This window comes from Sesamum indicum, linkage group LG9, assembly GCF_000512975.1.
Source record: "Sesamum indicum cultivar Zhongzhi No. 13 linkage group LG9, S_indicum_v1.0, whole genome shotgun sequence".
NCBI classification, from domain to species: Eukaryota; Viridiplantae; Streptophyta; class Magnoliopsida; order Lamiales; family Pedaliaceae; genus Sesamum; species Sesamum indicum.
Window position 1 is genome coordinate 5,919,025 of NC_026153.1, and position 18,768 is coordinate 5,937,792.

General features: G+C 33.5%; 2 protein-coding genes across 3 annotated transcripts in view; one reads left to right on the forward strand and one right to left on the reverse strand.

Moving 5' to 3' along the window:
* Positions 1 to 225, forward strand: part of LOC105170878 — a 1,058-nt gene extending 833 nt beyond the window's left edge. Inside the window, exon 3 of the mRNA XM_020696788.1 lies at positions 209 to 225. Coding sequence (XP_020552447.1) covers positions 209 to 225 — 17 coding nt within the window. The remainder of the gene's footprint in view (positions 1 to 208) is intronic.
* Positions 3,596 to 14,180, reverse strand: LOC105170756 (DNA ligase 1). 2 transcript variants are annotated; one of them, XM_011091660.2, is made up of 18 exons: positions 13,104 to 14,180; positions 12,261 to 12,377; positions 12,066 to 12,167; positions 11,871 to 11,987; positions 9,841 to 10,071; positions 9,659 to 9,753; positions 8,772 to 8,859; positions 7,727 to 7,858; positions 7,045 to 7,157; positions 6,574 to 6,675; positions 6,426 to 6,487; positions 6,181 to 6,252; positions 5,949 to 6,022; positions 5,798 to 5,854; positions 5,193 to 5,270; positions 4,420 to 4,497; positions 4,164 to 4,311; positions 3,596 to 3,853 (listed from the first exon to the last, which is right to left on the reverse strand). In XM_011091660.2, exons 1-17 carry the CDS (start codon positions 14,040 to 14,042, stop codon positions 4,243 to 4,245), a joined length of 2,526 nt encoding a protein of 841 aa, XP_011089962.1. In that variant the 5' UTR covers positions 14,043 to 14,180; the 3' UTR covers positions 3,596 to 3,853; positions 4,164 to 4,242. The 2 variants fall into 2 exon arrangements, with proteins under 2 accessions (XP_011089962.1, XP_020552590.1); XM_020696931.1 differs by lacking the exon at positions 3,596 to 3,853 and adding an exon at positions 3,863 to 4,000 and having other exon boundaries at positions 13,104 to 14,174.

Genomic DNA, 18,768 nt, shown 5'->3' on the forward strand with positions numbered 1-18,768 from the left:
GAATCTGAAGAGAGGTCTGTGTGAGGGGTCGGAGTCCCCCACTGAATTGAAGTACCAAAGAGTGGTTCTGCAATGAAATCTAGTACGCTGCCGATGATTACTGATTTAGGATTTGTACAGTTGGGGGGTTGGTTTGGGAAGTGAAGATCCAAGGTTGACTATTTGAGGCTTTTGTTCTTGCTTTGTTGGCCTGCATTTTGTTGGACAGTCTCTTTCGTCACATAATTCCACTTCTTTCTTTTCACTTAGGGTCCATCAAAATTCAATTGAAATCTTTACCATAATACCACAATTTTAACACCCAATTCATCAATCACACAATAAGTATATTAACATTAATTATATTTAATTAATTATACAATAAATGCTTGCAGAATACGTTTATTGTATTAGAGATTGTGTTGATTTGTTTGATAGAATTGAACATTCGCAACGATTATTTGAAAGAATAAAAATAATTGCATTGATTGTATAGTTACATATGATAAGATGATTTGACATGTACATTCGTGCTAGATTATGTATGTTGTGTTTAATATAAGTAATTATTATACCATAATATTTATTACATTCTTTATTCAGAATTTCTGCAAATTTTTATATTAAATCATTTCCACATCATGGACCTTTATTGGACCATTTTATCAACCTAAATAAAATAGGTCATCCAGACATATCACATAAAGTGAACATAAACTTATACTATAATCAATTATATAATTACAAATATAATTTCAATTCCAAACAAATTTGTCAAACCAATCCAATATAATTATTATTTAACAATTACGCTATAAACTGTACATTAATTCTATTGTTTCTTTTCTAATATGATTTAGTCAGAATATATCATATACACACATGTACAATCAATTTTAACGAGATCTTCTATTACATTTTGATATCATATCCATATAAATTTGACATGCATTTGTTTCAAAAATGAAAACACATGTGCACCAATATGACAGTATTATATGACACATTGTCTAACAAAAGATCCTTTAAAGGATCGTCTAAAATTTGGGCGTGGAGGAGCTTGTGGTTGTGGGGGCAACAACCAGAGGGTGTGAAAAGGCCGGGTTTAGTGGGTTCCCACAAATCAAAATTGGGATCTACTAATTGAAATCATGCCTCTTAAAAATAATCTTTATATATATATATATATATCAATAAGGCTTAACTCAATAAAGGTGAGGTTTCCTAACTTTAAGGCATGAATTCGAATTCTACCAACATATGTGATATTATTTTACTTTAATAATAAGTGTCGTTTTATTTTAATAGTAACTGGTAACTAAATATAATTATCTGATATTGGTGATTGGTATATAATTGTTACAGTTATTGGTTGTTATTATATATAAATATTTAATATCGATTGATTGTGATCAATTTATTCAAAAAAATAATAGTTTATCATGTTCACTTCAATAATAATAATAATAGTTTCATTTTTTCATTTATTTAAAGTTCAAAATGCTTTAGAGAAAAGAAATAAAATGTTCCTAAAAACCTCCACAAAGTACAATTTTTGCTAAGCATAGCTTCAACATGTATTTGAGTTACTTCTTTTAAGATAATATTTATTTTAATTTGTAAAAATAATATTTATTGAAATATTTATTTTTTGCACAAACACCACATATGCCCTTATTGCTAGCTATTATTATTATTACTACAAAGGAAAAGCTAAGTAAAAAGAAAAAGTTAATTATGCACTCGATTGAATAAGACCCAAACACCCAACTTGTTCTTTTCTTTTCGTGGTGTGCAATAATCAACGTAATTATGACTAATTATTTGTACACAGTAAAAACACAAAAATCTATCGAAATAACAATTACATCATTATATTATTATTTTTAAAAAAATCAATCAATATATTCTCGATCACCATTATACTACAAAAAAAAATTTATTTGACTTGCAATAAGTTAGTAATAAATTAATTAAGACTAAATATAAAATGTTATTTATTTATTTATTAATATCTGTAAATTAATATTTTTTACTTATCACCTGTTATTATTAAATATATACTCTATTTAAGAATTATTGAGGTACTTAAGTAATATTTGATATCTTAACATAACGAATTATATAATTAATCAATTAATGTATAAAAATATACACAAATCAAATAAATGATCTACTTGGAAAGACAAATAGAAATAGAGAAAAGCACAGGACCCTAAGTGCAATAAAAGCCAAGGATCTAAATCATACTATGGTTCTGTAATAATTATAATATTTCCCCCATCATTAAATATTCCGCTATTAATTGCTGTTATTAATCATTTCTGCCCCAATTGTGCCATCATACCCTTCACCTCACTTACCACTTCATTACTCCCATTTCAATCACCACTTCACTCCCCCTTTTTCTTTAACACCAACACCCCCCACCCCTACCCCTTTTTTTCACTAATACATCTCATCTCATCTCAATAATTAAGATATGGTAAATTACATTTACACCTTTTAATTTATAATCTGTTTACATCAATCATATTTATCTTTTGTATAATTATATAAATAATTTGTGATATATGAATAATTAAATTTGCACCTCTTAATCTATAATTTATTTATAGAAAATTACATTTATCTTTTGCATACCTATAGAAACCATGGCTGTCAGTAAAAAAATAGAGACAATTTATATCATATATTGACATTTTTTAGAAATGTATGCTTAATTTTGCGCAAAAAGAAAAAGATGATTTAAGAATAATTCATGTAAACAAATCATAAGCAAGACGTGTAAATATAAATTATCCCAATGGAATAAGATGAATTTGAATGAAATGAAAGTGACTTTTTGAATATTTATGAAGGTGCGAGTAAGAATAGAATAATGATAGTTAATATAAGGTATAAAATGTGTTGGGTAAAAAATAAATATATTTACGAGAGGTTGATGTATATGTACACACGTATATATTTTTCAAAATAGTAAAATGTGTTAGAAATACGGGTGATGATTGTGTTATTGATAATTATAAATTAATCAAATTCCATCAAACCAAATTAAATTCGAAGTAAAATTCTCGACTCCTAAACCCTCGACACAAAACCCACGCAGACGCGCAAACGAAATAGTTGGTTGCCGGGCAAAGGGTTGGTGAGTTATAGGCGTGAGAGACGGTGGTTAGAAATCGGGGGACCAAAGTCAAGAAACATCTTATTCAAGAGTCAAGATAGGTCCACACGGCAATATCAACAGAAACACAGACAGACATACATGTTTTGAAATTCAAAGCCCGAATCACGTTCTCCCCTACGTTTCTCCAGTTTTCTGTCTATCCCTTTCAACAAATCTCTACAACCCATTTTCTCACCCACATGCTACTTTTGCCCAAATGTCTAAACTTGCCAACCCATACACTCTTCGCAACTCCGTTTTTCTAATACAGGATTTCTTCCTATGTTTCGTCGTTTTCCATTGGAAAACTGTTCACTATGTGCTCGTGGGTACAGACATGCAAAGTTTGTTCTGAATGGCGTAATATTTCCCTTGTGAAGCCCTGGATTCGCTAGTTTTCAATAGTAAAACTGCTCTTCTTTCACACGTACAATAAACAGCATGGAATGAGGAAAATTGGCCACCCAAGGAATGAAACTGGTGGCGAGGAATAGAGTATTACTATAGTTTTTGTTTGGTTCTGGAATACAATTGGCAGATGAAATAGAATAATGCTGCCAGCATTAATTCTACGACAATTCACATGAAACGTAGTGCATACATCTCTGAACATCAACACAGTCTTAACGCTCTACTGCCTGACACCTGAATCTGTAGCATGTTTGGCAGTTGTTTGCCACTCCTTCCACGGTACTTGGGTCTATCCTGCCAGATCAAACAAATGATGATAAACCAAAGTCAGGGAAAAGGAGCTACCGTAAAGGATGTTTGAACTTCAGAAGCGTGCAAACTGTGGCCTTGATGTAAAAAATTGCATACAAACTCCCACTGGCTCCATAAATTTTGCACATTCTGTAAAATTTTTTGTTATAATTGATTTCTGTTTTTGTTAATTCTTTTTAATGTCAATGACATGTATTCTTACAACAAAAACACCAAGAAAATCAGAATTCCTAAAACTTATCATGCAAAGAAAGGTCTATGAAAAAATTAAGGCAAAGAGAGACCAACTTACTTGTGTAAACAGCCCAGTCGGGTATGTACAAAGGACACTACTTCGATATTTTAATGAAACAGGCATTCTTTTCTTGATGTCAATCTTCCTCATTTTCATCTTTGGTGTCCTTATTATTGTGCTTCTGCGCATTATACATATCCGCTACCTGAATTTAGCAAAGACATTGCTTCATCAAATGTCATGGAAACATGCCGAGAAAAATAAACAAGGCAGGCTGATTGGATAGAAGAAAAATATGACAGGGATTAGTTACCATATCAGATGAGGAGGCTTCCTCTGGATTCTTATCTTCTCGGACACGAAGTAATCGTGGAAATCGCAAAGAAATTCCCTGGTGAAGATAGCATAAACAAGATGAAGAGTATTAGCCAGTCAATCAAAGTACAGACTAACAAATCCAGCTTTCACCTCCCATCAATAAAGCTCCCCCAAGACTTGGAGTTTTCACAGGGATACACGAACATGCAAAAGCAGTAAAATAGCAAAAATAACAAGGGCAAAAGAAGAAAAGAAAAACAAAACATAATGGGATGACTTTATTAACTAGAACCCAAATAAGATATTTAAACCTCCAATAATTGCCTTGGAGAATCCAATTATCAGTTACTAGAGTAATAAATACTTAACCTAATAACAATCATTATCATTGTTCAGTATGAAAGAACATATACATCCGCAGAACAATATAAAAAATCAACGCACTAAAAACATTTTAATCTGATTGTTCTCTTGCTTCTTATAGATTTTACAAAGAACTATAATTTTATCAGACGTACATTAATTGATTACACAATTTTCTTTGGGATCGTGGGAGATATGTGGAATGAAGTTAAATTGATATAATTCAACAAATTGTTAAAAATTATTAACTCATGGAAATACAAAATAGAGGGCAGGTGTATTTAGTATCAAAGGCCTCACGGCCCCAGCCCAAATTAACTCGAGCTTAGAGTTCAGGCACACACACATAACTGGACACACGCCAGACATAAATAATCATTTTCTTCTGGAAGAATTAAATGGTACCTTATCGGGATCCACAATACCAACGGCGGCACGGTGAACAGGGCTGATAGTGAGATCAGCAGCTTTGACCTCCCAAACCTAAAAGACAATATGACTGATGTGAGTTATCTTTATCCAGATTTCTGTGCGGTAGGGTTAAGCACATCATTCTTAGAAGTCAAAGAAAAAATAACAGCTAACACCAACAGTTTTCCATCTCCTTTCCTCGTCTCTTTGAGGAGTAATACTTTTCTAGGCTACTAAATGTCGTCTTTCATCCGAGACGGAGTCCTTTTTTTCTGCTCTTTTTCCTGTTCTGCAAAAAAATAATTTTTTGCTTTCCCCCCAAACAGAAAGACTGTATCACGTTACCACCAAGATAAATTTGGAAATTGGGCAAAATTAGATGGTAGACTAGGACCCCAAGAGGGAACCCAATTGAGGAAAGTTAGTTCTATCTCAGGCTCACCAGTTTTGGGTGCGTTAAATAGGTATTAGAGTGGTAAAACCATTGATGGTAAAGTATTGTGATACAGCAAGTAATAAAATGGGACAAATGGTGCTTACCAGAGAGAAAAACATAAACAATAGCACAACCAAATAAATAAAAGATAACCGGTTGCTACCTCAGTTGGTTCAAACCATACATCTGGACTGATTGTATCCGAATATCTGTAATATGACTGAGCATTGCACATATGTCAGGGAAATATGTTACTGATCGTCCCATGAGAAAGCTCACATATGCCAAGTGAATACAAGTTAATTCAATCCAACCTTTGGTTTGGGAATAACTTTTGACCGAAGACTGGCAGAACGTTCTTCAAGCATTGCTTCAGAAAAGCCAGTTCCTGATGAGAACCACAAATTGTGGAATTACTTAAAAATTCAAAAACAACTAGATAGATGAGTTTTAAAAACCATCAAGCAGCATTGATATGATTTCTGTTAGGCAGGTAGAAGATCCATGTAATGGCATCACAACTTAGACCAAGAAGTAGAACTTTACCAATTTTACATATGCTTTGGAATTCCTCTTTGTCACTATCATAACAAGCAAGGAGAAAGGCACCATAGACACCTAGAAACAAAATAACACTATGAAATTTGAGAATTTCACTGAAGAGAAAGTTTCCACCTTCAACAGATTTCAGTTGTTAAAGGCAAGAGATGACACCATTCTGTGTCATATAAACCATCTAATAGATAGTTGATGCCCGACTCCTATCAGAAAAAAGCTATACATTAACGTACCAGTGCGTTTCCCCCTGCCATGGAATGCAGCAATGGGGACTAAATCTAATGAATCACCAATACTGCAGAACATAAAAAAATATTAGCAGCACTTCGAGATGAGCTTAGTATTTATTAGTTCAAAGCAGTTATGAGCTTAAGGGCTTACCTATCCATGTAATCCTTTTTCAATTTAAGCCAGTTGTTAGACCGCTTCGAAGGCTCATAAGTAGCATCTTTCTTCAACGTTTTGATGATCAACCCCTCACAGCTGGAAGAATGCAAACATAAAAGAAGAGGGACGTCTTTATGGTTACTTGACAGCTTTGGGGAAAGAAAAACAAATGCTACTAAGTCCTCTAATGGTGCAGCTTGTAGTTAAAAAGCAACGCCAAATCAGAAAAACTGATACATGATTAAGTCTAGCTTACTGCATATATTTCTCCTGAGAATAGTGGAAAAACAAAATACAACAATATCCGACAATTGATATACTAAACTTCCATAACCCTCTATGTTTAGTTAGATGCTAATCCACATTGGCTATAAGTACAAATGTCCATTTTACTTTCTAGAACATGACCAGATAAGCTAATGCCTTAAAATACAGTAACCAGAAAGCTGTATAAATTAGAATTACCTAGAATTAACAGCATCATCAAGAAACTTTTGTATTTCCTCCAGATCATTTGATGTGATAGCAGTGGCAAACTGGAGAAAACCATGCTCTTCTTGAAATGAGTTGTAAAGATGCTGCACAAATAGGAGGAAGGGGTAAGTAAATATTATTATATGTCCTAATAGACCCACTTAATGATAGACCAAACTTGCAACTGACAGAAAGTAAAAACAAACTTATGTTGCTCGCACTGAACTTATCATCTAGTTCATGAAAGACAACAACTGAATGTAAGAAAAGGTTGCTGTTTTGATTTTGGATATTAGTTAATGGATGGAAGCTAGATAAGAATGGGAGGATATCTGAGCAGAGTGCAGGAAATGATTGATTCGTAACCACCCACTTATAAAGTTCAATACTTGATGCAACAAAAGCAGCATAAGAAAGAAATTGTGAGCTTCAGCAAAAACCCAAGTTGTTACTTAAGGCTTTATTTGAGCAATATTATAAAGAAGCTTTATCAGCCACATGGAAACATCAAATACCATAAAATTTAGCTTCTTCTCAGCAAACATAACCAACAGTATACCAAATATATCCCTTGAAGATAGTTGTTTAGAAATGCATAGAAACATTAGGTAAATAAATACAAGGAAAAGTATATATGAAGTCTAACATAATTAAGGCACAAAAGACATAATACCTCTCTACGAACATTGAGTTGCTCCTGGAGGAGTTCTTGGCCATTAAGATAGAGGATGTCAAAAGCATAAATGCAAACGTTGACTTTGATTTCATTCATCAGAACATTTTTTCGAGCGCGTGTGCTAAGAACCTGAGCAAGACAACTTCGGTACTTAACTTGACTACAATAGTATGAATTAGCTATATCAAAATTGTCAACTGAATATGTTCTATTAGCAACAAAATATGCACATCAATTTGAAAAAAGAGAAAGAAAGACATTAATCTGGTGCATAAAGAAAAGCAAAAGTGACACACAAACATGAGAAGTGCAAAAATAGGAGGGGCCTTGGAAATGCCAAAGGAGAAAGATAGAAACAATGATGCTAATAAGTAAAAACAAATGACGGTAAAAATCGCCAAATAGTTTACTGAGCTTAGTTTTACGCACTCTTCCAAGTTCTAACTCTATGAATACGTATTTGCAAAACATTCATTGCCAAATACCTGTTGACCTTCACAATTATGCCCGTTTTTGCAAAAAAGTATCATCCATTGTAGACCTTAACACATTGAAACTATGCTCCAATCTAAAATGATAACCTATGATGCTGTCCCAGTTTTAGAGAAGAATCAGAGCATAGCTTGGAGTTATCATAGAAAGGGAATGAACTGTATGTAAGTTGAAAGGGTTATAGAATGAAAACAGAACTAAGACAGTAATATTATGGGTGAAATAGTCTAGAAGGGACCAAAAAATTCTGGACAGCTGCCAGCATTATGCAGCAACAATCATGTTTTGAACCTTCTATCAATATTTCCTACACACATTTAAAATCTGCTAGCTGAAAAAGAAGGCCCAAAATTGCTAGTCAAATCTAGATAAGCAACGCATTTAGATACAGCAATTACAATCCCTGTTATGCAGTCAATAAATCTGTGACACGGCTCCAGAATTCTTTTGTTGTCATGAAAAGAGCGATCAAGAAACCATATTTTAAGTAAAGAATTTGTTGTCAAAAGATAATTCTAAATAGAAAACAAACTATCATAAGATTTTTCACCTGGAAAGGTTGGATTTTCTGTTTCTCACGGTCATATGCAACAAGTTCACAGTCAAGAACAAATGATGTGACAGAAGGCTTTTTTAATCTGCACTACGATGGTCAAAGTTAGTAACTACTCACAAAATAATCTCAGTATAAACACCTAAAAACATTAAAAGGAAAATGTCAACGAAGAGGAGAAATTTCTCAGGAAAATAGACTATGTAACATGGGAAAAAATTCTCACATAGGAGACCCCTTTACTCCTAAAGTAGCTTCTACATAATGTCTAGGAAGAGAGAATATTGCATCAGTATTTAGGCATAGAGCTCCACACAAACAGGATAAAAGTTACCAACTCCATAGGCATAAAAGTTAACATATATCCAATGTCACTAGAGTAGAAAGAGAGCAGAGGAAATTGATGGAGGAGAATATGAACAATAATTTTAGTGAATCAACTTATTCTTTGACGATTCTGGTTTAAAGTTTGTGTCCTTTCATATCCAACCAATTAGTTAGAAGTAAAAGTACAGCACAAGGACAACACCATTAATGTTCACTTTGAAACAAAGAAAGGAAACCATCTAAAGATTTCATCTCATCAGAATCAAGTCCTTAATTAGTAGAAACATTCCGGGAGATCATTTCTTTATGACATAAGCATTGTTATACTTTACAGATATCAGATGCTAGATATCTCACTCAAGGACTATTTAAGTTGTTGGAACTTCGAATATATTTGTCTGCTGAAAAGTTCATGGAATCATAAAAGGTATTTCCACAAGCTTTCTGGATTTGATGCTGCCAGAAAGTATGTCTATAACACAAGTGGATATTGGACATCATATTTTGATCCCAAAAAGATGAATTGTCCATTAGCCATTCCCTTAAATAAAGACTACCTTGTGACAGCAACAACAACATCTGGAAACTTTCCAGTATTCCTCTCTGCATTTCTACTGTATATCTCCACTGAGCCATTCTCCATAAAATGTATCTACATGGAAAGTTTGATAGTTATAGCATAAATGCCCTTTATTCCATGCCTCAAGGATTCAGCATATTTCTTTTTAGGTATTCTCACCTGAGCACGTTCTCCATCATACTTGTATTCACAGGTGAACTCCATATCTTGAAACTTCTCCACAATTTCAGACACCCCTTTGGTTGGTTTAGCTAACATGGGACCAACAGGAATCCCAGGTGAAAAGCTACATGTCTTTGGGAGATTCCACACACCGCCAGAAAGAAGAGCAGGAACTATTTTATCATAGACTGGAATTACAGAATAGACTTGTTTGACAATTTTTGCAGCCTAACAGACAAAAACGAATGTTAAAGGAGAAGAATAAATGCAATAATATAACTATTCTAATAATGGCATGGTATAAGCATACATAATGTGTTAGATACAAATGACAGTAATTAACAGGGAAAAGATAAACACGAGTCTGAAGGCCTCAAATATCAAAATCCAATAGACTATTCTAGTTTACAGAGTGTTTCGCCACTTTAACATAACCACGCGACAAGAAAAGACAAAAGAAGCTCGGACAAGATATCCAGTCAAGTCATGCAACATATGAAACTTTGTTCAAGCACTCGTTCAAATGCACTAAATTGGAGAAAAGGCAAGCTAAGAGTGGCTTGCTCAGTCTCTTGGTGGCTCTTGAAGCATATCTTTTCTATCTTGAACACAATTGTAGCAAGTACATAACGTTTACATTCTTTAGTTGGGATAGGAAGCACAAAGCAGATATCCAAACTGAAACATCTACTCAGCCGCTAACCATGTTAAAAAATCCCAGATTCGCAATGGTTGCGACCTAATAAATCTTGCAAATACGGAAGTTTTCAATTATAAATCTTCCAATTTCCTCATTAAATTCTCAATTAGCGATGACTATATCAAACTCTTAAAAGCTTTTAGCTCAGTACTTTATGATCACATTGAAAATCAGCATACATTGTATTGAAGATTACAAATTTCTAGCTCTATCAACTACTGAAATTTTTGATAGTGGACATCAGCCCAAAATGATTAAGCCAAAGTTGCCAGGTGGAGGCTAACCAAAATAAGCCAACCACACCATTCTCTGCTTGCAGCCACAAGACATCCATATTAAGTTCAGAGTCAATCAAGCGGATGATACGATGGATTGGTCCAAGTCTACTAACCAGGTCTGAGCTATTTCTTTTTGGTCACTACAACCAGCAGAAAATGCTTAATCCCATTTTTCTAAGTACGAAGGATCCAATCCCACCATTTTCCAACAACCAATGGTAAAAAGTTTGTAACTACTATTTGAAAATCCATTTAACGTAGCTGTATCAAACTATGATGTTTTACTAATTTACAAGTTATTTGCCAAGATCTGTCAGCAACTTTTAAATTGTAAACATAACCAAAGTTGTATGTCCAAGAATTCACTTCACATGCCAATCTCAGACAATTAATCTACTCTCCTGATGAAGCAAAGTCTGGTTGGCCACGGTAAACACATATGGCAGGTCCACATCAAAAGAGCAAAAGACGATTCAAACACAGACGAGCAGAGGGTAGGAAAGGCAATTGTCTTCCCACCCAATGGTGCATTTTTCTATTTTATTTTTCAAATAATTTCTTTACCAGAACTTCTCTAACCACTCATATACGAGGTTTAATACAATCAACTAAGCATAAACTTGTTAAAGTATGTGCTATTTGGCATGAGGAATATAAGTCATCATATGAACACTGTAATGAACTGAAATAAAGTACTTAGAAGGATAAATATTTGACAGCAAAAGGTTGCAATCAGAAATTGTGTTTCTTCATCCACATTGGTAAAAAGAGTGAAATAGGAAGCACTAACTCATCCAGAAAGATGGTATTAAGATAATGTCTATTTTCTTCTACTACACCAATAAGTTATACACAGGCACATGCTCCATTATATTTCTTTCCTCTTCCACATCTTTTTTATGTTGATAAATGGATACATTGAAAAAAAAAAGAAATTTTTACAAAAAGCTATAAATTTTGAATTGTTGAAACAAAATCTTAAGAAAAGAATCCAAGAAGGTGGCTAAAGCCTACAAGGAGGTGCTCAGATCTAGAACATAGCAACTTACTTCTTCTAGAGGATTATCAACCTTTGCAGGAGGGGATGAATGCTTCTCCGAGTATACAGCAGCATGCCCCAGTGCTGCCAAGAGGGTTTGTTCTGCCAAACCAATACGCAGCTTTGTCTGCATATATTGCTCAAACCAAGTTTATGATGTGTGGCATGAACCAAATGGAACATCAAATAAATAAATTCTGTTGACCTGGAGCAAACGAATCAAATATTGAGGTTCACAATCACTAGCTGCAACTAATAGTGCCTTTATGTGATTCTTCTTTTTCTCTTGACTATCTTTGCCAGATTCCTGTGGAAATTCACACATTACCCATGACAAACTAAATGTCATAATTCCAAAGAGGAAATCCAATTGCTGCACTAAGATTTCACAAATGAGTACCTTAGCAATAAGACGAAATGTATCAAAAACTTTGGCAACAGTTAATGCTTCCGGTTTACGCATCAAAGGCTGTGATGAACGACTGGCTTTTGCTACAAGGCCTAAATCTCCAAGCTCCTATAATTAGGAAACATCAAATGATGAACTTCAGCACAAGTTCTGTAGGACCAATGTTGCAGCTCAGAAAGATACGAGAAGGTCCATCATAGTTAATGATGTCTAAGCATACAGAAATTGTATGAATGAAACAGATAACAGGAAGCACAAGTGATCACAAAAAATCCGTCTTCCAGAAGTACACACAAAATAAAAGATGTTCAACTTATAAAAACATCAGCCAAAAGGATGCTACTACTGTAAATCTATCATATATCTTATGATTGTTCTAATACAAAAATGACCATCACTGTAATATAGCAACAGACTGTTTATTTCAAAAGCATGTTGCAGAGATAAAAGGATCTAATGTTGCGCTACAAGGGTAGAAGCACGCGTAGATTCAAAACACATCAATGTAACAGTTCCATTGCTCGTGCTATTACCACAGCTCCTTTCCTGTCTATCTTATGTTATCCGACCAAAAATTAGACTTGCTGTTTAGTACTTATTACCTAACTGTTTCATCCAAATAAAATATTAGGATCTGTGCACCAGCCATGAACATCCCTTGTCAGTACTCAGTTCATTACATTTAACTTTGCCAATGATCACATCCTAGTCATCCCTAATTTATTCCAGCTGATAACAGAGCTGAAGAAATTAAAACAAGTGGAAAAATTCATTATCTCAAAACCTGAAATTACTTCAAACTTCAGTCAGCACAAAATTTATTCAATTATTCACCTTGTATTGCTTCTTAACATGTGCTTCTTTAGTACCACAAGCCTCTGCAAGAGCTTTGATGATCGAAGCATCCCCGATACCAAGCTCCAAACCATCATGAGCTGATGCAATCCTATTTGCCAAAAGGTACACAACAGCCAATAAATCATCTGGTGTCGTCTCGATCACTGTCCTCAGCATATTACACACAATCTCCGTGATGGCAATCCTACCTGACTCCTTTGATATAGCATCAAGTGCCTTCACCACAAATATGAAAGGCACCCTCTCTCCCTCTCCCCAATAAGCTGCCTTCTTCACATTGAAATTTGCAGCCTTTTTCTTCAACTCCGCTAGACTCTCCTCCGGAGTGATTGACAGCCTGGGCTTCTTAGCCACCACCGGGCCATTATTCGGATCAGCACGTTTAGACCCAGTTTGTTTTGAAATCGAATCTTTCAGTTTTTTTGTGCCTCCTGGCAGACGGGCTTCTTCAGCAGGGATGGTACTACGGGTGCCATCACTACTATTTTTCAATGAACTATCCACATGGGCATCACCAATTTGGTCTAAAGTCGAGTTTTTGGCGCTTTCTTGATCTTCTCCTGCGGCATTCTCAATTGGGTTGGAAACTTTATTTTGGGAATTATCTGTAGGGTTTAAATTAGGGGTTTGGGAAATTTCAACAGGGGATTTGCGTTTCCTGGGTGAGGAGTCCTGTGACTTTGGCGGTTGGGACTGAGACGCGTTTTTCTTTTTCTTGGACGCATTGGACATGAGAATATCAAAGGCCGAGGGCCGAGAGGTGGACATTGTTCTCAGGCTAGGGATTGAGCTTACGAAAAGAAACGAGGGTTTTAAAGAGAATGAAACAGAGGGAGAAAAGGGGAGTTTTCCGGCGAGATTAAGAGAGAGCGAGACGAGGACCGAGCGGTGGCTGCATGACCGGAGTGAAAACATCAACCGCACGGAGGAAACAGAAATGGCGCGAAAAATGTTGTGGGTTTCTTTTCCTGGAGCTGAAATGCTGTAATAGCCTTGCCTTGGAGGCCATGGATTCAACGCAGTAGATTGGGTCGGGTTTCGAACTTTGGACTCCGTTTTATTGGATCAATGCAAATTTCTTGAAATTTAATTCCTCTAACTTTACAAAATCAATTGGTTTAACTTACTAAATTGATGAGGTCCGCTTCTATTCTGATTATCTTTTTTAGAGATGAATTATTATTATTTGAAGTAAATTGATTACGATTATTCATATCAAATATCGATATTTAATTATTTACACAATAAAACAACATTTCATGCATCAGTAGAGTTCAGACCCATGATCTTATGCAGTTGAGTTAGGCCTCGTTAGCATTTATATTGTGATTGTAATAAATATATTTTGTGTCTAAATTTATAAAATATTTAAGTGTCAAATTTTATTTTAGAAAAACTTCAAAATGTTTAGGTAAAGCATTTGAATCCCGTAACATACTTGTAACAAAAAATATTTTGATTATAACCTTTTTATTTAAGGTAGTGAGATTGCAAAAATAGTTAGGATACCAAAATTTAGTATATGAGCATGCAAGAGAGAATTTATAAAAGTCCTCGAATTGTACGATTGTACATGAATTATTGTTATAGAAATTACTGTACGATTATTGTGAGTTGATATATACTTGAATTTAAATCGAATTGGAACTAAAATGATACGATTCGAATAAATTCACGTGAATCTTTAAAATGTATTTTATATTAACGCTCTATGAGTATCTCATACCACTTTGGATACCCTGTCAACTTGAAGCACAATTCTCTAATGTGTCCAATTCATTTGCAATAATCTCAATATTGTAACCGTTTATCCACTGAACCTTGTCTTTTTGACATTAAAGTTTGCATACATTGCTCCATCATGTAGTAGAATTGCTTTAACTTCCCTCTTTCCAAGCCTCAAGAACATTGAGTGAGCTTTCCCAATGGATTGTAAATGACCAATTAGAAACACTTGGCTTCTCACCTGATCACAAGCATCCCCCAACCCCATCAAACTCAATTGATTAGATGCATTGAGATAGTTAACGCTTTACTAGCTCCACAAGAACATTGTGGCAAAGTTGTGAAATGAGCCAATTCATCCCACAACTTCTTGAGTTTCGTACAGTAACCAGATATTGTCATTTATCTTGAGTAAGAGATGTAATTTCCCTTTGAATTTCATATAACATAGGGTTCTTGCCCTCTCCAAATCTTGCTTCTAATTCTTGCCACAGATTTTGTGCTGAAGTAGCATACAAAAAGGCTTCAGCGATGTCTTTGGATATGGAATTAAGTAACCAGGAGACAACCATACAATCGACTTTTTCCCAGTGCTCTATTTCATCTTTACTTCCTAAAGGTTTTCCACAAGCGTCATCAATGAAACCAAGTTTTTGCTTGGCTCCTAGAGCCATTCTAACATACCGGCTACAAAAAAGGTAATTCTTTCAATCTAGAATGGCTAAAACTAGGTTCATTTCATAATGATTACCGCCATAAAGTTTTAGTCTCTCAAGTAAGACTAAAGTTTTCAGTTCTCCGGTTGAAGCCTCTCCACTTTCATTACTTTTTCCTGTCATATTGGTTTGGGTATTAATGTAGAAACCATAAAAAGGAGAAAGAAAGAAATATTTCTAAATCAGGAAGATTGTAGTATAAAAAAGAACACCATTATTCTGGTGGTTTTGGTACCATACTCAAAATCTACCAAGTATAAGAGAATAACATTGCAAAAACTTTTGTATTGCGTACCATTCAATAGGGTAAACAATATTTTTTAAAAAAATTACACTACCAGTACTTAAATAACCAACCTATCAACTAACTAATGGTTACTGGGATGAAAACTTACTCAACAATAGTTTAACTAACAAACAAATAAAGTGTTAAGCTACTAATAAAGTCGTATTTTAATGAGACGTCTTATTTCACGTGAATTACAAGCTCTGTTGCTACAAACTCTGATTCTTGCTCTATTTGGTGATTGCACCAGCGTCCTTGGCTCCAACAATCTTGACAAGAATTATCCAAACAAACTCAAAGGATTTGTTACGAAAGATTTGAAATCCATAATTTCAAATCCTTCAATCCAAATGCAATTTAAAAGAATTTGAAATCCATCAATATTCAATAAAATATCATTCAAATTTAGAGTTGAAGAATTTAAAATTATCCTAACAAATTCAAATAATTCATTACTCATGCTTTGATTTCAATCCATCGATCCGAAGTATTGCCTGAATTCGTGAAAATAATTTGTTATTAAAAATTAGAAATTTTACTTGTAAGTATCCATCTAAATACAGCAGCGTATAACAGACCAAGCAATATGCAGTTATCTTGTATGTCTGCTACCAGCAGGACATGTATGGTAAGTATAGTTCTTGATTGGGATGGTATATATGTGGGAGTTTGGTATGTTTGGTGACAAATAAAAAACTACATTTTTTCAAATTCAAATGTTGGATAACATCAAATAAATGGTCCGACTTCTATATAAATTATTTAAGTACATGGGCCATCAATTACCAAATATATCACCAATTATTAATTTTCTTTTCTCCCATACCAAAATATTCGGTAAGGTCATATTTTTTATATCGCACAAACAAAAGTTCTTCCTAAGATGAGATCATTTACAAAATTCATAAATTTATTTAACTAAGGATTATAGACTGCTTACCAGTTCATCTGCATAAGTATTTTAGATAAATAATCGCTTACAAAAAAATATATTATCTTGAGTAATATATATCTGAACAAATATTTTTTTTCAAACCCTCATAAAATATATATAATTATAGAAGTTAACTATAACTGAAAACAATCATGAGTTTAAATAACATATATTATTTTAATAGTTGACAAAATATTTGAGATTTGTAAATTTTACTAAATGAGTATCCCAGAACTTCCATAATGGTTGGTAGAAATTCCATAAATTGTTCTTTTTATGTTGTTTGGATATTGAAATTCTAATTTTAAAAAAATAAAAATAGAAAAAATAAAGTATGCTAAAAATAAAACAATAAATTATATCATATAATAAAGATTAAAAAAATATTTTCCTCATTTATTTTTCTCACTAGTAAAGATCTATGCTGAAAAGTCCTTCACATGTGATAGCAAGAAATATATAAAATTGGCAAGTCAATAATTTAAAATCAGATGCAACATAAGCATAATATGGATATCAAAAAACAATAATGGACACTTCCAGGTGAAATTAAGGATTTGTGTTTAATTCCACTGACCTATCTCCCAACATTTCATGTACTATGAAGCTGTCTTCCCTAAATTCTCAGATCCACAGTTGTCTATTTGTGCTGCAATAAGTAGAGGTCGTCTTTTTCTTTTTCTTTTAGGTAGAGTGCATTTATTTATTCACAATTCACCATCTGGTTCTGACCCTTCAATCCCTGAGAAAATAATAATAATGACTTTGTATTAAATAAAGAATGATGTTAAAGTTTTTAATAATGTTATATATTAAGTTTCAATAATTTTTATTTTACTGCAATAATGTCTCCCACAATTTTAACAGTGGCAATCATGCTTCGAAAACAATGCTATTTTTTGATCGACTTCTAATGTTCCAAATAATAAATATATATTGGACCGTTTTGGATAAATAGAATGACTAATTATTCCAATTGTGAAGAATTTTTGAGAAATGATTAATGATCAAAAGAATCGAGAACTACAACAACAAAAATAAGACTCATAACAAATGCATCGGGGACAAAAAAAAATTCAATATTTATAAAATCGAACTAACGCAAATGAATGGATGTAAGATAGATAAGAAAGAAAATTGAATAATAATAATATCAAACATAATTACCTTCAAATTTGTTTGTCAAGAAGAACTATATTCATTAAATAAAAAACCATTTTATTTTTTTCAATCAATGTTCCCACATAAAAATTATAGATTAGACCAAAATAATCCAAATCCAATGTAGGCTGCTAGGGACGAAGACAAAAGCAAGACATGTCGAGACAAGTGCAATGTGTCTCAATATCAATTATTATGCTACTAAAACTTTTTTATTAATTCTCAACTTAATTATAGGACATTTTATTGTTCACTTATTTTTGAGTGACTTTAATGTATTTTTCAAAAAATATAATATGTGCAATTAATTTCCGCACTTTATGGATCTTGTAATGAGTACTATCATTGCTGGACCATTTGAAGCCATTCAATCGCGACCATGATGATTGATGACTATTTGATGTTTTGTATCTCATGATTAAAACTGAAATCAATTTTAGCCGCATGTTAGTAAAATAATTTAAGAATTTGAAGTGTGTTAATTTTTTGAAATATTTCATATCATCTGCATATCATAAAAATAAGTTCAAGCAGACAATATTTTGTATAAGAAAATCTTATTTTATCACACGCAACATAATTTGATTCCGTCTACGACAATGAGATCATACGCTCGTTCCGAGCGTTTCGTCTAAAGGGTTCTAATAATGTGCATTTTTTTTTCTTTTTATAATAAGTATTTTTTTAATGATAAAATAATAATATCTTACCTAATGAAATAACGATGGCACCTCAGGACGGTATGATATCGGTTAATGATTGTATCTGCGACCAATCAGTATAGATAGGTGGGAGCTGCCCGGTAACAAACACTTGAAA